Here is a 27,097-nt window from a genome sequence, read left to right on the forward strand (position 1 = left end):
TCCAAACACCGAGTTTTTCAAATTGATGCAATTCCTCATGCATTGCATCCACCCAGCTAGGTTCATTTAGAGCCATTTCTACATTCTTGGGCTCAATTTGTGAGATGAAACAAGAATACAGACATGTATTAACGTCTCCACTCTGGCTTCTAGTTTTAACCCCATCCTCTAGCTGGCCGATGACGTTTTCGATCGGATGATCGCGTTGAGCTCTTGAGGGTATTTCCTGGCTGATATCATTTAAGGAGACAGGGAGAGTGTGAATGTTGATCCCTCCTTCATTTGCTGGTTCGGCAGCACCAGATGGTTCTGCGACATAGTCATCTGCAATAAGATCAGGAAAGAGTAATTCCATGAATATTGAGAAGACAGCGGAAGCATCGTTTGGAGTTAACTCTTTCTCTATAGACATATGAGGTGTCGTTCCATCATTAGAAGAATCAGTATGGACTGATTGAGGACTATCATGTACCACGAACGGATACTCTTGAGGAGTAGAAGATGATTCCCCCGATAATGTTGAAGAAGACTCCCCCTCAGGTGTAGCAGGAGATCCTCCCTTATGAGAACCAGAGGTATCTCCCTCAAGTGAGGCTTTAGCTTTCCCTTTTGATGAACCAGAAGATTTGGATACATGCTTGTACACGACTTCTTCGTCTTCATCTTCAGAAATGCTCTTCCCATGCGAATCAGCTCGAGATACATTGTTTGAATACATGTCTAAGGATTTAAAAAGTGACGTATAATCAAACAACCAATCCGGACCCACTCTTGTGTCTGTCTCATTCTCTTCCAACCAACACACGTCATAGGATTCCACAATCTGCTTGGTTTTCTTATTATAGACTCTATAAGCGGTGCGAGCAGCGTACCCCACAAAATAACAGTCATCGGCTTTGGCATTAAACTTCGGGTTGGCATATAGGTGAAGAAGGGTGCAAGGACAGCCAAATACTCGAAAATGACTAACCGATGGCTTGTGACCATAGTAAATTTCATACGGGGTTTTCATTTGAGCTTTGCTGATGAGCACTCGATTCTGAACATAACAAGCAGTGTTTATCGCCTCCGCCCAAAAGAAAAGAGGTAGCTTGGAGTCACACAACATCGTTCTTGCAGCGTCTTTGAGTGTTCTGTTCCGCCTTTCAGCAACACCATTTTGTTGAGGTGTATGAGCTGAACTAAATTGACGCAAGATAGCCTTTTCAGCACAGAAGTGATTGAGAACAGAATTCTTAAACTTTGTTCCATTGTCGGTACGAAGCGCCTTCACCCTTTGATTGGTCTGATTCTCAACAAGTATGATGAACTTTTTGATCAATTCAGTGACGCCAGCTTTATTGGATAGAAAGAAAACCCATGTGAATCGAGAGAAATCATCAATCACAACTAAACAATAAGAACTTCTATTGATGCTTAGCACGTTCACTGGACCAAACAAATCCATGTGAAGTAGTTGAAGAACCTGACTTATGGAGTTAACCTGTTTCGGCAAATGTGGCTTTCGATGATGCTTTCCTTGAGCACATGACACACATTTTTCAAACGTGATCAAGTCTTTGACATGCAATCCACGGACCATCTCATTCTTTGCAAGACGATTTAGGTTCTTGGCGTTAGCGTGACCTAATCTTCGGTGCCACAGCATTGCAGTTTGCTCGGAGATCTTGGAGAACAAACAAGTAACTTGCTCTGGGAGATTGCTATTCATATCGATAATATAGGCGTTCCCATCCCTTTTCTACTTTACGAGAATCTATTCATCCGGGATGACAAAGCCTGGCTTTAAGATCATGCATTCCTTGTCAGTGAAATGCGGAGAATAGCCCTTGTCACAGATCTGAGAGACGCTTAACAGACTTTGTTTTAACTCGGGAGCGAAATTCACATTTTCAAAGCTTAGAACTCCATTTGACACCGTTCCCTTTTGTGTAATTTTTCCTCCATCTCCACCCGCAAAAGAGACATACCCCCATTAAATGATTGAATGTTGCGCAGTTGGGTGATATCTCCCGTCATATGCCGGGAACAGCCACTGTCGACAAACCAGGGTCTGACGACATTTCCCCGCAACTATCCCTACAAAATGTGCGGGTTTAATCAGATTTGGGCACCCAGGTTATGATCTTCCTGGGTGATCCCGATGCCTTTTCAGGTTTATTGCACTCAAACTTCTCTGAGGACACATATGATGTATTGGGAGCAGGTTTGGGCCTCCATTTATAATTAGGTTTTCTGAAAAACTCAGTCAACTTTGTCATTTTATGTCTAACAATTTGCTTAAAGCATGTGTTACTTCTACCAGAGTTGGTTGAAGATCCACTACTGCTTTGGGATGAGCTTGACCTTGGCGTGGCTATCCTCCTTTTTGGCAGACTGCTCGGGACAAGGTGATTAAAAACCTTTTTATGTCTGTGAAAAATATCCCTTTTTCTATTTCGTTCAGCTGCCCAATCATCATTTCGAGAGCGACTTCTAGAGGAATTTCTATTTAAAGACCTTCCTCTGAACTCGTTCTCCCCTCTTGGAAGATTATGACTCACAAACATTCGATTAAGACAATTTCTAGCAATATGACCTCTAGTACCACAATTAAAACAAATCTGCTTGTTATTGTTAGAACTTGTGCTGCATGTATCAGATTTGTTTTCCCTACAAACACCCTTGCTTGTCTCATAGAAACATGCAACGTTATTAGGTTTTGAGGCAAGTAAGGGTGCTATACTTATTGAGGGTTGTGAAACTAGTGGTGTCTCAACATTTTTATCACAAACATTCAAATTGTCAACCAAATTGTTCAAAAATTTATCAGACATATTAGAAACACTCAAAACTATATCAGAGGTAGTAGCTACTGTATCAAAATAATTAAAAACACCACAAGAAATATTGTCACTTAAAACATTTGAAAAAGAATTGTCTTTATTTAAAATGAAAGCTTCAGGTTTGGACTCGATTTTATTTTCAGAAACACATCCTTCAACTTTGTGCTTTGACTGATTCAAGGATTGATCTGCAGGAGAATTAGAAATGTTAGTACTTTCAATATTAATAAATCCTCCCGAAACAAAACCGGAGGGCTTGCCATAAATCATAAATGATTCATTGACAATCTCTTCTTTGGACAAAGGCTTGGACACATATGAATGATTGAAAGGAGGGGGTACATGATTATACCCTAGACCTTTTGATTGATTCCTTTTAAACTGCATACTTTGGTCTATCATATTTGCAACCACCTCACTTGAGAAATCATATTTTCTAACATCAAGTTTTGCGGTCTCAAATTTTCCTTTCAAAGATTCAACTTCAGCCACTAGCTCAGCATTTTGTTTGACTACATAATCATAGTTTTCACATTTGTTACTGTAGTCTTCCTGGAGTCTCCTAAAGTCTTTAATTTTTTATTCTAGTTGAGCTTTAAGTGGTTTTTGTCCTTTTCGAAGTCGGTACCCTTCATATCTAAGGTCTTCTATGTCTCTTATTAATTTGTCATTGAGTTCACGAAGAATCCTAAGATTTTCTACTTCATTGCCTAATGTCTCAATTTTATCCTGTAAAGTTTTCACATAATCTATACAAGCCTTAGAGCATGATGGGAGACTTACCTTGGACGAATTAGGTTCATGGGAAGAGGATACCATTAAAGCAAATTGTAGCTTCATCACACTATCTTCAGCTGCTTCAATCCCTGCAGTAGTATCATCCCTTACCTGTGCCAGATGAGCATTTTCTGGTCCTGATAAGTTGAGAGCTTGTATTTGATCATCCCAATCAAAAGATTGTGCAACCATAGCCTTTTCATTGTTTGCTTGACTACTGCTTCGGTTGTTCCCAACATCAACCATTGTTCTGTCATTATTAATCCTTCTATCGGGGTGAGGGCAATCATGAGCAAAATGCCCTGGCTCGTGGCAATTGAAACACCAAAGCTTTCCTTTGTTGAATCCAACTTTCTTGTCAGCACTCATTCCCCAATTGTTCTTCCCTGTCTTTTTGGCAAACTGTTTTGCCCTAAATACAGCCATGGCAATTTTCCATGTGATGTCCATTTCCTCAACGTCCTCTGGATGGATTTGATCAAGATCTGCAAATGACAATTGAGGCGGAAGCTCCCCAGCTACAAGTGCATTGTAGCAATTCACAAGCCCTGCTGCAAAGACAAGGTTTTCATCACCCTCCTTTCCTTTTGAAGAGGAAGCCACATTTGAGGATGGGGCAGTTTGGGTAGACACGAGAGGTTGACTTTGTGGGTAGGGAATGACTGGTGCAGAAGAAGATGAACCTGCATGGGTATAAGAGAAAGAAGAAAGAGCATTATTAGTTGAAATGCCAAGATTGGCAGCTGAGTAAGAGTTCACAAGATTGATCTCTCGCTGCTTGTCATTAATATCACACGCTTTGATGACAGCCATCACTTCAGCTAGAGAAAGGCGATTGAGATCCTTAGTCTTCTTAATCACAACTACATTCATGTCCCAAGATTTTGGGAGAGCATTTAGTAGCTTCTTATTAATTTCTGACTTTGTATAGAAGGTCCCTGCCACAATCATCTCTATGTTGAGAGTTGTGAATCGCTGCAGTTGAGCTTCGAGAGTCTCTCCGGGAACATAATTAAACATGTTGAAACGTTGCCTCAGCATATCTTGGCGGCTTTCTCGCATGTCTTCATTTCCCTCATATACTTCAATAAGGGCTTCCCACAGCGCTTTAGCAGAAGTATACTCTCTGAATCCTTGAGCAATGTCTGGAGATAAGGCTATAGTCAAAATGGCCAATGCCTTTTCTTGTTCTTCTACACTCTCAAAGTCTTCATCAGTGTAGTTTTCAATTTTCTTGTCAACCACCTGCCCCCCAACTGTAGTGGTGATTCTGACTGGATCCTTTATAACACATTTCCAAATCTTGAAGTCCTTCATCTTTATATATTTCTCAATTCTATATTTCCACTCGGGGAAACCATCAGCGGACATGAGTCTTGGAATGCGCGTGGTTGTTCCCATCACAGCATCGAGTTCTTGATATTGATTAGGACTTTGTGATTCCATTTTTAAAATAAAGTTAATTATTTATTTAATAAGACAAAAAATTTAATTAATTAATTTACTGTTATGAACTCCGAAAATTAATTAATTAAGATTTTAAAAACGAGTTTACTGCCGAGAAAAGGTTTACTGTCGAGAACTGTTTACGGCCGTAAACTCCTTGTTTACGGCCCGTGAAAAATTTGAATTCTGGAACAAAGAAATTGATGATGCAATTTTTAAAGTCGATTATCTGATAATCGATTTACGGCCAATGATTTTTAAAAGAACTCCGAGTTTACGGCCAATGATTACGACCAATTATCTGTTAAAAACTTATTTTGTTTGAGAATTTTAATGCAATGAAATATTATTCTGAAAGCCTTAAGTCAAGAACTCGATGTGCTGTAGAATAGATTCGATTGCGGTGTATGAACCTTGAATAGCTTGCGGCCGTGAACTTGGAGTTTACGGCCGTAAGCTCGGACCGTGAACTCTTAAACACACGAAAATCGACTGGAATAAAACCCTTCTTTCGCTGCGAATATCGTTTTGAGCAAAAACGCAACTGTAGGACGTCTTTGACACTGGTCTTGCTCTGATACCAATTGTAAAGCCCGAAAACGGATCTACCAATGATCAAAACGAATAACAGATGCACAATACGAATCAATAAACAATAATCGAATGAAACCAAGCTTGCATACGCTTTAAAACAACAAAACGTCATATACAACTTGGGAAAAACACGAAGGCATCAACAACCTTAAAAGTCTGACACAACGCCTTATTTATAGCCATGACTTACAACCGCAAGGAGTTTACGGTCGTAAGGAGTTTACGGCCGTAAACACATATGGACTGTAAACTCAAGACAAAAGCAATCATCCTACACACCCACTACCACTAACTACTATGCCTAGACTAAACCATTATTCAGGGTCTTTCAAAAATCAAGGGAAAAATAGTCTTTTTAGGTAAGACAGGGACCAAGTGTGTAACAAAACAAATAGTAGGGATTTTCTGAATTAAAAAAATAAGTTAGGGACCAAACATGCAAATTACTCTAAACTATAGAGACCATTCGTGTAATTTACTCTAATCTTTATTCTAATAAATGAATAGTTAATAGTTTTAATCTCTTTTTGTCAAATGTCCCTCTAATACAACTCTTCATTAATATTATATCATATGTTATGTAGATATATTAGACAACTCATTTCAAAATTCAAATTTACATTTACTAATTATATGTTAAATTTGAAGTTATAATAAATTTAAATTTTTGATATATCTTTTAATTAATACCTTATTTATAATGATTTATATAAAGTAATTAATTAATAATTATAAATTTTTATTATAAAATTTTAATTAATTTTATAAGCCATGATTCAAATAAATGTTGTAAACTAGTATGAAATAAAAATAGTGCTTCATGACCAAACAATTAATGTTATTTCCTTGCCGACATTAAACGACAAAATAGAATTATGAAATTATTTATTTAAATCAGAAGCTGTAGCAGTGGTCGTCAAAATTTACTGGTCATGCTTCCTCCGTTGAACACACGCGATTAGTTAACAGTTAACACATATGAGATATTTATAGACGTATAGATATAAGGAGAAAGTCGACAGAAATTAGGTCTAGAAACTTCGCCTCGCCGGGAGAGAAACAATGGGGCGGAGGAAGCTCGAAATAAAGCGGATCGAAGATAAGAGTAGCAGGCTAGTGACGTTTTCGAAGCGGAGAACAGGTTTAATTGAGAAAGCACGACAGCTTTCCGGGCTCTGCGACGTCGATGTCGCCGTCATCGTATTCTCCGCCCGCGGCAAGCTATATGAATTCTGCAACGGCCGTACTGCTAACAGGTGCCTTTCATCGTTTTGTTATGTTACTTCGATTTTCTCTCTGAAAATCTGTTCGTATATATATATATATATATATATATATATATATATATATATATATATATATATATACTCGTTTTCCTGAGCATCACCTTTAGTTATATAAACTGTGTACGAGATTTTTAGGGAATAAACAAATGATTTTAGGTCTAACCATGCATATATAACATAACACGCAACCACAATATGGTCGAAGGCTCCATTGTTTTGGTGGTATGGGGAGTTTCAAGTCGTTTGTAGTGCGTGAAAGTAATGGACGTCTACTTAGATTCGATTAATGTCTTCTTCTATTTAAGTTGTGCTTGCTTCCCACTTGTTTCCATTTCTGTCATGATAATAACTAACAAAGTAATTAACAACACATTTTTGAATGTTTATAATTGTTCTTTTGCTAAGCTATTTTGGTTCATTGTTATATATTAATTACATGATTTTTAACGTTTTTCCTCAGACTTGTTTTTGTCTTTGAATAAGAAAATATAAATTTTGTAAAGACTGTTCTTACTTTAGATTTTCGGTCATGAAATTCTCATGATACGAAGCAAAACCATTCTTATCATACAAGTGGACATAACCTTTATATCTCAAAATCTTCACGATTTGTAACAAGTATAATATTAAATGCCTTCAGATTTTATATGGACCAATATCACTTTAGACTTGTGTGGGCCTCTCTCCAATATAATATTTAGATTTTAATAATAAGAGATTATTCCTTATAGAAATACTCAAATTAGTAGGGAGATGCAAAAAAAATGTATATAATAATAATAATAATTCAATACTAGTTTGCTAGGGTTCTTAGGAGAGATCCCAGAAAATGGCCAACCATTGTGTTTTGTTTTAAAATCATTTTAATCTATCAAATTGGTAATGTAGCATCTCTTTCTTGAACCATGCATAAGGATACAGAGTGTCATTTCCTATTAAGGAGGAAAATGAGTAGAAACTAATAAAAAATAAAATAATATTTAATTTCTCTTATTTAAATTCAACATATATATCATGCCCTAGCTATCATATTGGTATTATAGTCCTCTATTTCTAGGATATATATATATATATATATATATATATATATATATATATATATATATATATATATATATATATATATATATATATATATATATATATAGAGGTGGGTTCAATTGAAAAAATAAAAAAGGTTGAGAATAGGAGAATCATTGTCAGCCACTCATTTAATCTAAATATAAAAAGACACAGTGACAAACTTATAATTATGATAATAACCTTCAATTTCAAATACGTAACTGTATGATAACAGTTCAAACTCATTTCTAATCGATCATTCATCATCCAAATTTCTCCTCCAACCTTCAACAATCATCCAGATTTCTTCAATTAAACCATCATCAACATCATCCAAGGTTAATCAATCATTGATCTTCGTCAATAACATGTTTATCAACACGATTAAACGGTTAACAAAAAAAAATCATTTTTGGTTCTTTTAATCCAACCTTCAATTCTGCTTGAATACGATCAGATCTTCAACATCCACGATTAACTATATTTCCAGCGTCATTAGATCAACATCATCGATAATCAACAAAAAATCCACTTCACACCATTCATTCAACATCGATTATCAAATAAAACTTCAAAATTGAGGTTAGAAAAAGATCAAATCGTTTTTTTTTTTTGAAAATTTTCATATAATTCTCTATCAATCTACTATTTTATAAGATTTAAATAGTCAATTAACATTTTGAAAAAAGTTGAATTGTATGCACTCTAACTGTTTGATGCAATGCATAAACTAAATTACCACGTTATATTCATATATTAATATGTTTTCTCACCTGAATCAGTATATGATTATTAAAACAAAAAAACAAATATGCAAATTTGTATGTTATTCATATGTGAATAACATATAAAAATTATATATATTTGTGAAAATACATTGTAATATTCATATGTGAATATAGTGTGTAATATTCATAAGTGAATATATCATCTAATATTCACAAGTAAATATACTATTTAATATTCACATGTGATATACCATGTAATACTATGTAATATTCAGATATGAAAATATTATATAATATTCACAAGTGAATATACTATGTAATATTCACAAGTGAATGCATCGTCTAATATTTAAATATAAATATACTATGTTTATTATATGTTATATTCATATAAGAATGATATTTAAATTGTAAAAAAATTAATCATATTTTTTATTCATAAGTGAATAATGAATGTACTGTAGTAAACATCTGATTCATTTTTATTCACTTATGAATAAAGATAGCTGAAAATATATAAAAAAAAGTTATTTTATCTTAAAACTATATCAATATAGATGTCTATTTGTAGAGAATAAATAAATCATGAATTTTGGTATATTTAAAATCATTTTTCAATAAAAATAGCTTCTTAAAAAAACGAAAAAACTATGTTTTCGTATATATTAAAGTAATGTTTAGCATAGTTTAAGGAAACATGTTTTGTTGGAAAACACATGTTTATTCCTTTCCCATTTCCGCTGATACGACGGAAGCTTTTGCGGCAAAAATAAATGGGTGGGTGAGAATGATTCCCCTATTCTCAATTTTTTTTTCTCAATTGAACCCCCCCTCTCTCTCTCTCTCTCTCTCTCTCTCTCTATATATATATATATATATATATATATATATATATATATATATATATATATTATAATAAAAGAATAATTTTATTCTCCTTTTAACATATATCACCTTATTAAACTTCTTAATTAATGCATATAAATTATAATGTGATATAATTTCACATATTTATTTAAATCAATAATTATAATTTTATAGAACTAAAAAAATCTCTTAATTAATAACTTATTTAAAATAATTGATTAATAACTTTGAATTTTTAGTATAAAAGTTTAATTAATTTTGTAACCGTGGTTCCCACGGTTTATAAACTAGTACTCTAATAAATAAAGATTTTTTTGTCACATGTCGCACTCTCATTCATTTTGCCAAATGTCATTTTGTGGTTATTTTAAATTAATTTATTTTACATATATCATTTTATGGGTTTTTCTATTTTAATAAATTACATATAATACTTTAATGTAATAATTACAATAAATATAGTAATAAATGAATATCAATTTCATTATTGGACTTACCTTATTATTTCAAAATTTTCAAATTAAAGTTTATTAGTTTATTTTGTTTATTTATTTAAATTTAAAAGATAAAAAAATCAATTTTAATAATTCATAATTTTTCTTATTTTCTTATAAATCCAAAGTTCTTAAATATTTAGACATTTATATTTAATTTTTTGAAATTAACCCATGTAATACATTGGTCTTACACCTAATGTGTGTGTGTGTATATACATATATATATATATATATATATATATATATATATATATATATATGCGATTGTATAATATTATTTTAATAACCTAAAATAAAAGCAGTTAATTAAGGAATTTTGCGAAGATCGTGTTTATTGGTTATATGAAGATCATGGTCAATTGATTTCTTCTTCATCATATCATTAGGCTCATATTACCATATTCGTATGTCGAATTAAATGTCAAATCAACAATAATGATTGGTGTATAATTGTAATGAAAGATCAAGTAACAATTGTTGAGTAAAATGCTAACGAGCAAGAAAATGAATTTTGCAAAAATCAGAAACTTCAAAAGCTAAAATTAAGTTTCATGTTGATTATAATGAAGGAGGTTAAGAATATGTTCTTTATTTTTTATTTTCACCTTTAACTCAAACTAAACAGCCACACCCTATGCATCGTTATTCTCTTTTCCAGACCTGTTGGTTTATTAGAAATAATGAAGGGGTGGGTCTCCATCAAAAGCTAAAATTAAGTTTCATGTTGATTATAATGAAGGAGGTTAAGAATATGTTCTTTATTTTTTATTTTCACCTTTAACTCAAACTAAACAGCCACACCCTATGCATCGTTATTCTCTTTTCCAGACCTGTTGGTTTATTAGAAATAATGAAGGGGTGGGTCTCCATCTTACTTGAGGCTTACCTAGTATTCAATTAAAAAATATGGAGGGGTTGAAATTTCTTTATTGTTGTTGTAAAAGACACATATGCATCAGTCTCGAAAGGTAAAAATGATGAGAATTATCAAGAATGTCTTATTCTTTAAATGTCGGTTTTATACTTGTAACTCCTATCTTATTCTTTCAATGATGAGAATACAACTTGTACACTTGTAATTTATGTCTTATTCTTTCAATAATGTCTCTTATTCTCTTAAGAATGTCTTTTATTCTTTCTCGAATTATATTAGCACCAAAAAAATAATTCTCACATATATAAATTCTCAAATATGATTTCAGTTTTATACTATATTCTCATATAATGATAATAATGATAAGAAGATCAATTGGAATGATACTACATAATGATAAGAATGATAAGAAGATCAATTGGAATGTGATTCTCATTCTTAGAGAATGGTTTGTGCTATATAAAATTACATCTATCATTCTCATGACAATGTCTTTTTTCATTTTATGATTGATTAAAAACTCATATAAGAATCGAAATTGATTAAAGCTTATGTTAGAACAAAAACAAAAATTGATTCAAACGTGATAAGAAAATCAGTCAAATTTGTATCCTAAGGAAATCTCACTTTCCATATAATAAACATAAAAAGTCCATACAAGCCTTGAAAATCACACCCATTTCTAATTGGGATCCCCTTGGTGGTAAAGTTTACTAAATATATATCAAATATATATCATACTTGTGATGTTATCAACTAAGACACTCAACTTTCAACCAATCTAGATACACATCTTATACATGTATCATCTATATGCCTTCTTAAGGTTAACATGAATGAAATGTATTGTAATCCCCTTCTGAAACCCATCAACCAACTTTTAATGTCATTACAAAGGGTCTTCGCTACCCTTTGATTACTTTTACAAAATGTTAAAGGTCAGACCTCTTGAAACATCTTATGTTTTTCTCTTTCTTCTTGGACCCTTACACGTTTCTTTAAACATGTAAACTTGGAGCATAATCCTTGCACTCTTCTATTTGCTCTCATAATTCCACATTTTTGTTAAAATTTTCTCATATTTACAACCCTTTTTCTAAAACAAAACTTGTATACTTTTCATTTACATACCATATTACATCATTGGGCACTTATTTATTTTTAGGATGTGTCTAATAGTTGGCTAACCTACGACCAAAAAGATCTAGTCAACTATTATTCCTCCTTTCCTTATGACTAAATTAAGTTTAAGAATAAACCTTCATATGCATACTTTTTTTTAAACGACAAATGATTCAGCGGAAGCCTCACCATAATATTTCAATGGTGACCCCGAGTTCGAGCTCATTTATGGGGAAAACTCAGACCCCAAAGGGATTTCCAGGGAAAGCTTCCCACACATGGGATATGCATACTTCTCTTAACCCACGACTTCCATATCAACTTGTAACACTCCAATATCAAAACAAAGTATGCATAAAGAGTTTTCATTTTCAAAACATCCTTCATACAAAATGGGGTACTTTCATACTAACAAAAGGATACTCGGTTATACCGTAGTGTCATAGAAACAACAATAATATACAATGATAGGTCAAGCGTTACTTTATATTATACCAAAACTACAAAAAAGAATAAAACATTTACGTCTAAAGATCCATCTACATGTTAAACTATTTCCTTACCTCATAATATATTTATAATCATACTAACATGACAATGTAATAAGAAAATATGTTTTTATCTACAAGAGAATATATATACACACACATGTGTATATATATATATATATATATATATATATATATATATATATATATATATATAGGGCTAGATTAATGTGTTTCTCACATTTATTATGTGCTAGAATACCTTAATAGAAATTTAATAATTATTTAGTTAAATAAAGATAGATATTAAATGATTTCCACAATTGTATGTGTATTAAACGATATCCATAATTATAATTTTCTTTTTATGGAAACTAATTAAATTTGTTATTAAAGTCAGCAATAACATTCTTTCAGAATGAATTCGCATCTAGGTTTTTATGTATGTGTTCGTTTTTTGTTTCAGGACTCACTCACTTAAAATACAATAAAGTTGCATAGAATATGAAGAACGAGAGTGTATTATACTAGAATACACTCTTATTCTGCTAGAATATACTCTTATTCTTTTAGATGCAATTTATTCTAAGAGAATATTATTGTTGACATTAATAACGAATTTAATTAGTTTCCATAAAAAATAATTATAAGTATGGATATCATTTAATATACTAGTAATTTTTACCAAAATCTTATTGGTGCATTCTGACACACAATAAATGTAAGAAACATTTGAACCTACCTCTCGCTCTCTCTCTCTCTCTCTCTCTCTCTATATATATATATATATATATATATATATATATATATATATATATATTACCATAGTAGCATATATTTCATACATTCATTCCCCAAGTGAATTGTAACATCCCAAAATTGAAGACGAAAAATTTCTTTTAGTAAAACATTACTTTAAGCAGATTCATCATTTCAAAACATAAATAGAGTATTAGTTTCCCAAAATACATGTTCGTTATCAGAGTAAACATTCCTAGGCTATCTAAACTATGGTGTGTGCCATGCGATCACCCCGAGCTCCATCATCCGCTACCGGAAGTACCTGAAACCAAAACTGAAAACCGTAAGCACAAAGCTTAGTGAGTTCCCCACCCTACCACATACCATGCATAACCACATAATGCACATACTGGGCCACGCCCGCTAACCTGGGCCTCGCCCCCTACCTCGGGCCTCACCCGCTATAATGGCCCCGCCGATCCAGGCCCCGCCTGGCTTCGAGCCCCACTCGGATACAGATCTGTTTCACTTAGGCCTTGCCTATCACAGGGCCTCGCCCACTAACATATAATAGCACATAAACATATCACATCACATCACATGATCTAAACACATACTAACGGATCTTTTCCTAAGGCCTCGCCTATCTCTGGGCCCCGCCCTTGTCCTGCTACTGATGAGTCATGGAACCCCATCCATGCTCCTACTGATAGTGAGGTACGGGCCCAACCCACCCTCACTCCTTCCCTTACTTGGGCCTCGCCCCTGCTCTGCTGCTACTGAGATGTGGAACACCATCCACACTCTGCTATTGGTGAGATACGGGACCTCGCCCACACTCACCTCCCTACCAGGCACATACAAGTATCACACAGACAACAAGTATAAACTATCACATAAACCATTCCTTGGGCACCCGCCCTCTATCATTGGACCTCGTCCCGAATATCATACTAGCATATTGTGCCTAGGGCTAACCCCCGGGTCTTCTACTCATAACTACATGGGCCGACATTGTGGCCGTAGTCCCATTCATACAAAGGGAAACTCACCTGATACTGCTGAACTGCTGCTGCTAATCCCTTTGACCGCTACTTGACCACTGACTCCGAACTGCTGCTCCACTAGCTCCCCGAGCTACCAATATCAACATAACACTTAGTCTAACTTACCTTCAAAGGTCAACTAAGCCAACTCTTGCCAAAGTCAAAGTCCTGGTCAAAGTCAACCTCCCAGGTCAACCCTACTCGCCGAGTCACCCTATTGACTCGCCGAGCTCATATGTTCAGAGTCCTTCTATTCGCGACTCGACTTGCCGAGTCAGTCCATGACTCGCCGAGTCTACCGATTACCGAGTCCTGACCTGTCCAACTCATCGAGTCTCCATTCGACTCACTGATTCGAGTCTCGACTCGAAGGGTTTGGGGTTTCGCGACCTGACTCGCCGAGTCCAAGAACAGACTCGCCGAGTCCAAGACAATCTTCATCCAACTCGCCGAGTTGTTCTTCCAACTCGGCGAGTTCATGCCCAACTTCATCCGACTCGATGAGCTGTTCATCCCACTCGTCGAGTTCCTCCTCATCTTCAAGCTACTCGCCGAGTCCACTCAAAGGACTCGTCGAGTCCATCCGATCCTTCATACATGCAGAGGAATTTTGAGACATGCAGGGACTCAAATCTGTAGATCTACCCTTCCCAAGCCTATTCCTCACGTAAAGTTGCAAACTTTACGTGTAGAGAATGAGATCTAAGCAAAATACACCGTAAACTAGGGTTTAAGGCAAGGAGGCTCCATAATCAACTCAAGGGCTGCTACTTTATTACTCTTACTCCTACATTTATACAATTCATTAAGAACGAGACTTGAATCCTCAACCTTTGAGTGATGGAAATCTATCCGTCAACTTTTGAATTTGCTAGGCCAAAGGCCCGTTGGTACTATCATTTTATGTGTATAGAGCTTGAATCTATAGAATGCAATATGTTTCCCTGATTACGAAAATATAGAACAGTAAACAGAATCTAAAGTGTGTTTTTGCTTAACTAGAAAACATGAATATATATATATATATATATATATATATATATATATATATATATATATATATATATATATATACACACACACACACACACACTAAGGTGTTGCATATTGATACTAAGGTGTTGTTTGTTTTTGGAAAAAAAACTTCTTCAAACCTTTTATTGTTGCCTGGCGCAGCACACGCGCAACACTTTTCATCTCGCAGTTGTTTGTTTTTTTTACAAGTCTTCTGAGTCAAAAACCTCTGCGCATGCTCTGTTTGACGCAACACTTGTACTGCCTCTTCCAACCTCTTCTTCTTCTTTTTTTATTGTTGAAATTTTAATTATATATTGTTAAAATTTCATTTCACATTTTTTTTTGTTTATTCTTGTCGAATTTATTTTTTGTTTTTTTATATTCAATAATGATAATTTTTTGATTAAATATCATTATTTTTTACTAAAATATCTTTATTTTTTACTGGAATATCATTAATTTTTACCGAAATGTTATACGTTATTAAATTTTACATATGAAAAAGCTATTTTTGGTTTATAAAATTAGTTTATTTTAATTTTTTAATATCTGCAACAGTATGCAGATATTAAAAAAACAAACACGCTTCTTATTACAGTCTGCAACCATTTGATCCACCTCTTCTACTACAGAGGGTTGCAGCGGTGGTCATCAGACTTCATGAATTTTTGCTTCAGAAAATCAAACAGCACCTAAAACATAATATCCATTTTTTGTAAGTATTTTCACAAAGTAAGACAAAAATATATTTGTAAGGAAGAGCTATGTGGCACTATCTTCGTCTTCTAAAAATGTATATTTTTATGTAGTTAAGTAGCCCAATACTAGACATCTGGCCCACATATTTTACCCATTATTTTATCTATTTTGGTAATACAATAGGAATATAGTATTAATCATAAATGTTTATATGGACTACTAGTTTATAACCCGTGGAAATCACGGTTACAAAATTAATTAAACTTTTATAGTAAAAACTCAAAATTATTAATCAAACATTTTAAATAAATTATTAATTAAAATATTTTTTTAGTTATATAAAATTATAATTGTTAATTTAAATAAATATATAAATTATATCATCTTATAATTTGTATTAATTTTATTGTAATGTTAATAATTTAATATAATTAGAATGAGAAATTTAAAATTTAAAATTGAAAATTGAAAACTAATATGTGAATAAATAACATGCATTAATTAAAAAGACTAATAGGGTGACACATGTCAAAAGTAGAATAAAATATGTATTTATTAAAAGCCTAATAAGATGACACATGTTAAAAGGAGATTAAAACTATTCTTTTATTAAAATACGAAGATTAGGCCTTGATTTTGTTTTCCCAATGTGTTTCTTTTGTAGTTTAACTAGTTGGTTGATCCTTGTACTTTTGTGAATTGCTGCAAAAAAAACTGTTTTTGTAAATTTTTTGGAAGGAAGTATGGTATTAATTTGTATAAGTTAAAAAAATCTTAAAAGAACCATGAAAAAAATATGTAAAATTCTCTAGAAAATAAAGTTTAAAAAAAAGTTGTCCAACTTAAACCACACATCAACTTCGTTGATTTTTCTTATAATCTTATTATAAACACTACCTGAAATATAATATAACAAAACTTATGTCCATTCTTTCATAATTGTTAGTAATGATACCCCTCCGTACGTTGCCTAAAGTTTTCCATGTAAAAATTAGTGGGAAATAGGTGTTATTATGTAAAAACGAAAAAGTGTTAAAAGAACTATGCAAAAAGATAGATGTATACTTCATAAAAATAACAAAGGTGTAAAAACACGTAAACAAATTGTTTAGGTAAAAAAACTTATTCTAAAGAACATAAAAACTAAAGTTATTGTTAGATTTTGGGTCTAAGAATATCACTATTAACTTGTATAATTCAAGGATTGTGATTGCAAAACTTTCCAAAATATGTGATTTCGACCTTATAGCATAAGGTATCATGAAATCTAATTTGGGATAATCCAAGAATAACTTGGAATTCAGACTACTTCTAAATTCGAAATACAGAAAAGTATCTTGTTGTTTTGCGATTTTGGTGAGATAGATAAATGAAAAGAATCAATTTTGGGTATCAAAGTTGTTAACCATTTTCTTGAATATTCGTCTTCCTATTATACAAGGAAGAAGGTGGTTAAAAGCAGTTACACACCAAACTGGCCCCAAAATTAGTTGTTGTAATGGTAGTTTTAGGACAAACTCGTTTCTTACATCATCATGATGTCATTACCTATTTTTGGCTGGACATATATGTTCGAACGCTTTCCTGTTATAGAAATTTGTTTAGGTTTTGGGGCGCTACACCGAGCCCTGAAGGGGCTTTGCCCCTCGGACCCCGCTAGGGGCACTGCCTCTAGACCACGCCAAGGGCAACGCCCCTGGACCCACTATATACCTAAATCAACATTTAATACTTCGAGTGTGCACCTCGCACCTCCAATCTCGGTTAGTAAACTAAAGTTAGCATTATAGAAATTATGATTATACTAAAATATGCTGAAAACACTAAATCACCAACAATTATTAAAAAAGTTGGGAAATTTTTGTTAACGGATTCTTAGAAAATAACACCTTTTAAAAAAGATGTAACCGAAGTTGCAAAAATATTTTCAATTAAAAAAAAAACTAAGCATTTTTGAAAAAATAAGTTTCAAGAAAAGTTTATGTCAAACTTGTAAAATTCAAGGAAAAGTCGTGGGGAATTTATAAAAGTGTTTTATACTAAATTTGTAAAACAAATTAAAATCAAGGCCAAAGTTGTAAATAATGAAAGTTGGAGGGGGGGAAGGAGGCGTAGTCGTGTATCTTCGTAAAGAGGATGGAGTCTTTCCCTCTCAACTTATTCAACCCAATGTCACACTACCTTTTGTTGTTTTTCTCTCTTCCATCTTTTTCAACCAACAACATATGTAAACCCTATATTTCTCAATTTACTCAATCCATTTGCCTCATCATTAATTGTCATTTAATTAAATTAGAAAATATAAAATAAAACATTACATTTTTTCTTTAAAAAAACTTTTGTTAATTTAAATAAATAAAAAAATCTAAAATAAAAAAAAAAGAGAATTTCATATATACCCTTCTTTAACATTAAAATATCATATTTACCCAACTTAATTTCTAAATATCATATTTACCCTTGATAAAATTTCTATATATCATATATGTCATTTTTAAACATCAAAATATCATATATGCCCTTCTTAAATATCAAAATATCGTATATGTACTTTTTAAACATCAAAATATCAATGGTAATATTTAAAATATCCTCCATCTACAACATGATAATAATCAACAACAATCAAAATTAAACAATCAAAATATACATTTCATAGAGAGGGTAGAAGATGATTCTTTTTGTTTGTTAAGAGGGCGACATTCCAACAACTTTGAAGTTCACATTCCATTATCATAGACATAAGGATAATATGGTTAAATTTTTTAATTATTATAATAATTCTATGGTATAAAAATGATTATAAAATATTAAAAATATTATAAAAAAGGATTTGGGAAAATATGATATTTTGAAGGTTTATGAAGGATAAATATGATATTGAAAAATTAAGCTGGGTATGATATTTTGAAGTTTAAGAGGGACATATATGAAATTCCCCCGTTAAAAAAATCATGCATTAAAAAATGAAAAGTTTACAAAATTATATACCTAAAAAAACAAAAGAAAAAAGAAAAAATGAATCATAATGAATCACATGTAGGGATGAACATATGATCCGTTGGACCGGACCGGACCGGAAAAAACCGGGACCGGACCTAGACCGGAACGGATATACATATTTATGGGCCGGTTTTCGGGTTTTGTTTTTACCGCTAATCGGGTTTCGGGTTTGGACCGGACCGTACCCGGAATACGGGATTTAACCCGGACCGGACCGAAAAAAAATTTCTCTTTAAAATATATAGATAAGGATATTGAATTATTAGTTAAAGTTATATATAACATTATGTATAAAACTTGATGTTTTTATTGTAACATTATTTATAGATCTTGATCAACGTTTGTTCCTATCACTTTACAAGAAAAAATGTATCTAACATGCTATTTTTTGTTCAAACATGCAAATTTTTTTTTATAAAAACATGCAAATTTCTTTATAAAAACATGCAGTTTTTTTATAAATAATGTTGTTTTTTGTTGTTTTTTACCCAAAAAAGCTGTTAAAATGCAATTTTTTTATTAACAATGTTGTTTCTTTTTTGTTAAAACATGCATTTTTTTATAAAAAGTGTAGTTTTTGTGCTAAATAGTGTAATTTTTATTTGTTCCAAATGTTAATAAGGTTTGTATTTTTTTGTAAACACCTCATTTGCACGTGATCTAAGTAAAGTCCCGCATTGTCCCAATTTCAAAGCCTAGTTCGGTCCAAAACCCGAAACCCGGTTTAGTATCCGAGATCGGACCGGACTGAACCCGAACCCGTACATCCAAAAACGGTCCGGTTTTCGGGTAAGAAAATTCACGATTTTCGGTCTTCGGGTAAGAAAATTCATGATTTTCGGTCTTCGGGGACCGGACCGAACCCGAACCCGTACATCCAAAAACGGTCCGGTTTTCGGGTAAGAAAATTCACGATTTTCGGTCTTCGGGTTTTCGGTCTTCGGGCCGGTCTGGTCCGGGTTTGGCCCGTTGCTCATCCCTAATCACATGTATGCATTTAATATTTATATGCTTATTATTATCATAGAGGTCTCAATATGTTTTCTTTGGGATTAATTACATTAGAGAGAGAGAGAGAGAGAGAGAGAGAGAGAGAGAGAGAGAGATTTGTAAAACCTGTACAAAAGCTCCAAAAATGAATCCACATGAGCCCGCAAAATCACGGAAGCACAACTTGGAGGTACTGGCGATACCTCCCAAAAAAATCGATGGCTTTGTGCTCCCTATATAATAAACAATAAGGAAGAGCGAAAGAGATTCACACCTTGCTCTCTTTTAGGGTAGAAGGAGTTATTCCCTTCTAACTCACTCAACCCACTAATATAGCTTCACATGAGTTTTTTTTTTCTCTTCTCTCTTTTTCATCTTTCCGAACCCACAACCATAGAAATTCTATCTGTTTCAACTCATTCAACCCACTTACCATATCATTATTTTTTATTTAATTAAAGTAAAAAAAAAAATATAAAATAAAACAAAACATAACAAAGCATTTTTTTCTTTAAAAATAAACTTTTGCTAAAGTATGTTTTATCATATTTTAAAAACGTTTATAATATTTGCTTTATCATATATCATATACAATATAATTTTAAATAAAATATGCACAATTTATTAAAAAAATAAGATAGAAAATAAATAAATATGTTTTAATAAAATCTATAAACTATAGGGACTAAAATAGAACATGAACTCATTTAGATAACCTTTTGAAAGTTGTAACCATAAACCTACCTTTTCCTAAATGAGCCGCCTCCATCATCTACAAAGTGTAACTATTTTTAAAAAAACACCCCTCCATGTTTGGTGTGTGTAGAGTATAGAAAAATAGTAGAGAGGGAGAGACAGAAGCATCAAGCAACCTGCTGCCTTTAAGATTTGCGGGTGTACCAACTCGCTCAATCGACAGCCCACTCCTCCAAGGGTGGAGCTTTATAGGGGCAGGGGGGGGGGTTGTGGCCCTCCTGATTTTTTTGTTAGAAATAACCTCTCTACTTTAATTTTATACATATTAGACCCAAAAATATAAAATTTTGGCGCCCCCATGTTCATCGATTTTTATATGTATTATATTCGCATACAATCGGAAACTGCCGGTACCGTCTCAATCCACTGTCGCTCAGTCGACAACTTGCTCCTTTCGCCTTCGCATGGAATCGAAAACCCCTGGTACAGTCTTAACCTGCTGCACAAACCACCATTAACTCCCTCCTCCCTTATAGAAAAGGAACGTGCAAACCATTAGACTAAACATTAATTACATCGGCAATTCGTCTTTGCATTGGGCATGGAAGATGACTCATAAAATGAGTATTTGTTGTGGCCATGGAGGTTCGCCTGCAGTGACTCCAGGGCATGAGGCAAAGTCTCATGTTTGCAGCGGGGGATTAGTCGGTGCGCGTAAGCTGGCCCGGAAACCCTCGTTAGGGAAGTTCCCTTTCCAAAAAAAAAAAAAAAAAGAGTATTTGTAGAGTCGAAGCGAACTACACGTGAATATCTTTACATTTTTGCTAAAGCTTTGATTATCCTTTATCGTGACCGATACTTTCACAAACCTAAAATTAACGACGTCAACCAATTGTATATGATACATGAAAGACAACCATGGATTCCATGGAATACTAATGTGCCATAATGTATGGCCCAGTCAATATATGTGAGGTGATAAGAAACAGTCGACAATAATTTTAGAAGCATTGGCGTCACATGCATGATCTTTGGATATGACATGAAATTTTTGATGCACCAGATGCCAACGTCATCAATGTTCTAGACCAATCATCAATATGTATTCAACAATATCTACCTTGAGAAATCGTATGATTTGTCGTTGCAAGTGAATGGAACACCATACAAGTGTGGGTACTACCTTGTGGGATACATCCAAAGTTAACTACATTTGTGAAAACATTCTCATGTCTAACCGACGAAAAACGATTAAAGTCTAAGGCGGGCCAAGAATCAGCTAGGAAGGATGTTAGACGAGCATTTGAAGTTCTTAAGAGACGTTAAGAGGCGTTGGCAAATACTTAAAGTCCCAACACAATCATATGAGCATACAAGAATGCATAGCTTGATGCATGCATGCACCATTTTGCATAAGGTTATTTTAGAAGATGAAGGAAAAATGATTGGCCACTACAACGAAGACGAAAATTTACCAATAATCGAAGGAGTATGTATTAGTACGCCGGAATTGATGGCGAGCACAAGGGAACTATACGACCGCATTGGACATCAAAACCGTCATGCTGATTTGGTAGAACACATTTACAATACTCATCTAACTCTTATCGATGAAAATTTGTAGGACGATTTGTTCGGCAATACAAATAAGGATTCAAAACATATATTCAGACGACGATATGACCTAAGATGAGGTGTGACGTACTATTTTAATATGCTTCAGTTTTGTTTGAATTTAATTAATGAAATAGTTTTCTTTTTATTAACTTTATATAATTGTTATATTACATATTTATACATTTATTTATTTTTATTTTTAAAAAGTAAAGGGTAATAATAGGTGATTATTTTCTATGAACGAGGGATAAAAGAAAATATTGAAACAATAAGTTGGCAGAATAAAAATAAAGAGATGTACAAGAAATAATGAAGCGATATACTTGTATTTATATATTCATATTAAACAACTGTTTTTGTTTACAAAAAGACTAATTAAATGACGAGGTTTTATAACATATTTTAGAAAATAAGGCAAATTAGTTAAATTTATGAAAAAAAAATTATCTAAATAAGTTTAACCATTGAAATAGTAGTTTATATAGAGGTCAAAATTACTGAAATGGCGATGTAACATTTATTTTAAGTAATAACATAATATAGAGATGCCTACATACTAACATCCTAAGCTACTTTTTATTTTTTTATTATTTTTTTTTTGTATGGGAACTTCCTTAACGAGGGTTTCCGGATCAGCTTTCGTGTATCGACTAATCCCCGCTGCGAAAATGAGGCTACGCCTCATGCCCTGGAGCCAATGCAGACAAAACTCTATGGCCACAGGGGCTAAATAGTGTCAGGATTTTAATATGGGTCAATAGATTATCCATCCTATCTTTCACATGTTTTACAAATTCACCACAATCCAGTGGTTTTATTATTTATATAAAATACTTATGAATTTATATCAAATAATTCTTTTAAACTATTTCATAAAATTGTATAAAGTTGGAAAACAATTTCATTATTTTACGCATGTGTTCAGGGGCAAGCCTAGAAAAAAATCTTGAGGGGTTGCACAATTTTTTTTTTCCACATAACAAATGGTATGTCCGGATTTCAATATGCTGGGGGGCATAAAACCATCAAATAATATTTGTAGGTTAGGTCAAAATGATTTTCGGGTTATTTTTTTTAATAAACACTACCTCACCTAAAACTCAAATATAGAAGCTAATCTTAATAAACACTACAACACCTAAGAAGTCCAAAAATAAATGGCACCAAAAAACCACAACACCCTAATTAAGGACTCCAAAACCAAACTTTTGCAGCTGATGAATCTGACATTACAAAAAAATAACAAGTACGAATATGATTGTAAACGAATCAATCATTAATAATTTATATATGTTCACCATGTTTGAATGTTGTTATGTGAACCGAGGTTTAAAATTAAGCGGTCACCATGTCAATTGTCACCATGACACCAGAAAATCAACACACGAGCAACCAACAAGAAGCAGGGGTAAAATCATCCGAACCAAACATGTTACATATAGATATAAATTATAGATAACTAAACTATATCATGCCTTGTACAAGACATCCACACACATGTTCACTTTCGCTTGTGAATATTAATATTAATATCAACTAAACACCTACTTTTTAGGACCTCCAAACTATATGCTAATTATAAGTCGTTTGGATTCAAGATTTCTGAAATTTTTGCCTTCTAATCATGCTTATTAATTACTTTGAATTTATTTTCTTTCTACATTTCATGCTTATTTGTTACTTGTTTAAATGTTTTATTAATTACTTTGAATTTATTTTCTTTCTACATTTCATGCTTATTTGTTACTTGTTTAAATGTTTTATATATATATATATATATATATATATATATATATATATATATATATATATATATATATATATATATATATATGTTCCAGTGTGGAGCATATTCTTGCTAGGTATGAAGCAGAAAACAGAAGCATGAAAGTAGATGGCCAAGATTCAGTAAGCCTCGTGCAACTTCTTAATTCCTTGTTTTCACAATATATACATATTTTGTATAAATATGAGTTAATAATTGAGATGTATTACAGGAACTTCCATTGAAGTGCACAAAATTCAAAACATGTAAAGAGCTTCTACAAATGGTGGACAGGTAATACGTAAACATACAACACACACACACACAATGGTAAGTTAGAAGATAATGATTTTAATGATACCCAACTCTTTGCACAGGCTTGTTGAAGAGAATAATAGTAATAATGAGGAGCTCTCTGTGGTTGAGATGACACAACTTGAAGAAGAACTTGATACTGCTCTTATGCAAACAAGGTCAAGAAAGGTGATCCTTTTTCATTTGTTGCTACTTGTTCAAAAGATACCTATCTATTTTTGTTTTTGAATTATTTTCATCATGTTTTGCATTAGTCACTGATTAGTAGGATCTTATTATGATATTGATATATTGAGAGTGATTATGGTTAATGATTGATGCAGACACAGTTGATGATGGAGTATGTATCCACCCTCCAACAACAGGTATATAAAGATGCAACAATTTGAACTACATAACTAAAAGACATCAATTTTATTTTCTGCTGCTGATTGCAAATTAAAGAACCTGAAGACAACATTATCGAACCTTGATGCCACATTCCTTTGGTTGCTTACTGCATATGACCAAATAGATAAAGAAAACAATCATTCATCTTTTTAGAGTCTTACACAAATAGAGGCACTTAATCATATAATTATTCAGTGGATTGCTAGTGAAATCCAACCAGAGTCTTTATTTTTTGTATATATGATGAGGCTAATTCATCTGGTTAACTGCAAGGTCGTTAAGATCATACACATACATGATGCACCCCTTCTCCTTCTCCTGTTTGTGTATGTTTAATACCAATCATACCAAGTAACAACCTGCATAAGCACAACATCAGTCTAATCTACATTTATCATTGTGATTGTGAACAGGAGAAGGATTTAATCAAAGAAAAGGAAGAAATCATACAACAGGTAAATCTATTACCCTTGGAAATTGAAACAAGTTTCATTTTTGTAAAGATTTGAGGGTGAAATATTCTAAGTTGCTAGAATTTACAAAATCACAATGCTTTTGGCTACCAAATACCCTCTGTTTTTTTTTAACCATTGAAGGGGAGAAATTAGTCAGTTATTTGCTTATCATGATGCCTAAAAAGTATATGATCATTTAGATTCATGTAACTAAAGAAAAACTAGCATAACTTATCAGATCTTCCTTGCGTTTATAATCAAATAATTTCCAAGCTTCTTTTTCAAGTATTCTAGTTTTTAAAAGAAAGACAAAGTTGATGTCTTCTTGCTTTGCTGCATACAGTTTATGTTTGCCTGTTTGGAGTGTGGTAGCGATTTCTATTGTTGTAAATATAGTTTATATCAATTGAATTGAAAGTTAAACTATAATGAAATTGCAAAAATTAAAGTGGATCTTTCGCTTACAGAATGCATCAGCGGAGAATGTGTTTGGGATTGGGGGTGGAGGTGGAGGTAGAGGTCGGAACGACGACCTTTCAGTTAACCAGATGGATTCGCCGCAACATCTGACTCTCCCTCTTTTTATTACCTAATCCCTAACCTCTTCAATTTCAATTTCATCCCTGCAACTGCAAATCAGATTCAGATGTTTATAATGGGAAATAGTATAACATAAGCCGATGGCAATAATAATCCGATGAACGGATGAAATATGTTTGGATTGTGTTTGTGTGTGACTACCAGATACGTAGGTATCTCTGTAAACCGTGATCCAATGCTTCATGGTCAAGTTGATTTATTTTTTTTTTTTAGTCAAAACTACAAAATTGGTCCTTCGGGTTCTAAGAAGGTTCAAAATCAGAAATTTTTTGTTAATTTTGTCCTAAATTAGAAATGTGATGTGAATTTGGTCGTAACAAATTTAAAAAGACTACATCACCCTTATCATTTATTTTTTACATTTTATTTATTTATTTGAGTGTTTAATCAATTATATAAAAAAAAAAGTAAAAAGAAAATCCCACCCCACCCTACCTATCTCCAATCTCCGTCTTACCCCACATTCTCCTAGCCTCTATTTCCCATCTTCTTCATCACTCATCACTTGCAGATCAAAACTTACACTCATACATATGAACATAAAACCCAACTAAACCCATATAATTCAACTAAACTATCATCATCGATCTAATGAAAAAGAGAAAACCAAACTAGAATCTCCATTATAATTCAACTAAGCTGCAATCTTCACAAAATAAAATAAAAAAATCAATTTGATTAAATCTCTGTTACAGTATTATCAAAATTAGTATAATTTTTAACATCTCAAGGCCTCCTCTTCAAATAAACAACACAGAATCATTATCTCCGATCCTTCATCTTTGTTCACCATCAAAACCATTTCGAAATCAAAATAAAAACATCAAGAACACTTGGGAGTATCAAACCCTAAGCCATCAGTTACCCCAATGATCGCTTCGGAAAACCCTAAAGCCCCATCACCGGACCTGATAGACTTCGCAGATGAAGCTCCCATTCCACCGCCTTCGTTCCAATGACGGTAAAGTCTTGACTTTTAGTCAAGGGTCAAACTTTCCCTCTAAGAACATATACAAACTCTAAAAATCTACAAACTAAAAGTAATTGACTCCAAGATGTACACGACAACCAGGTTCTTGTGGTGATCGGAGAAATGGGTTCCAAGAAGACAACTCAGGTGACTCTGTATCTATGTACACTACCAAGGGTAAAATTGGGCGCAAACAACCCAGTAGAGTGGCTACAATGTCTTTCACA

General features: G+C 33.0%; 1 protein-coding gene and 1 long non-coding RNA gene across 3 annotated transcripts; one reads left to right on the forward strand and one right to left on the reverse strand.

Annotated features, from left to right (window-relative positions):
* The first annotated feature begins 6,572 nt into the window (after positions 1-6,572).
* On the forward strand, positions 6,573-26,065 carry LOC145101172 (agamous-like MADS-box protein AGL27). Of its 2 annotated transcripts, none has more exons than XM_079038344.1 (7): positions 6,573-6,898; positions 24,238-24,283; positions 24,373-24,434; positions 24,518-24,623; positions 24,779-24,820; positions 25,259-25,300; positions 25,768-26,065. In XM_079038344.1, exons 1-7 carry the CDS (start codon positions 6,705-6,707, stop codon positions 25,891-25,893), a joined length of 618 nt encoding a protein of 205 aa, XP_078894470.1. In that variant the 5' UTR covers positions 6,573-6,704; the 3' UTR covers positions 25,894-26,065. The 2 variants fall into 2 exon arrangements, with proteins under 2 accessions (XP_078894470.1, XP_078894469.1); XM_079038343.1 differs by having other exon boundaries at positions 6,576-6,898; positions 24,217-24,283.
* LOC145101173 (uncharacterized) lies at positions 24,851-25,903 on the reverse strand. The gene is made up of 2 exons (XR_013705504.1): positions 25,766-25,903; positions 24,851-25,204 (listed from the first exon to the last, which is right to left on the reverse strand). It is a non-coding gene; the product is annotated as an uncharacterized LOC145101173 (long non-coding RNA).
* Positions 26,066-27,097: the final 1,032 nt, after the last annotated feature.

This window comes from Lactuca serriola, chromosome 4, assembly GCF_051521515.1.
Source record: "Lactuca serriola cultivar US96UC23 chromosome 4, Lser_US96UC23_V15, whole genome shotgun sequence".
Classification (NCBI taxonomy): Eukaryota; Viridiplantae; Streptophyta; class Magnoliopsida; order Asterales; family Asteraceae; genus Lactuca; species Lactuca serriola.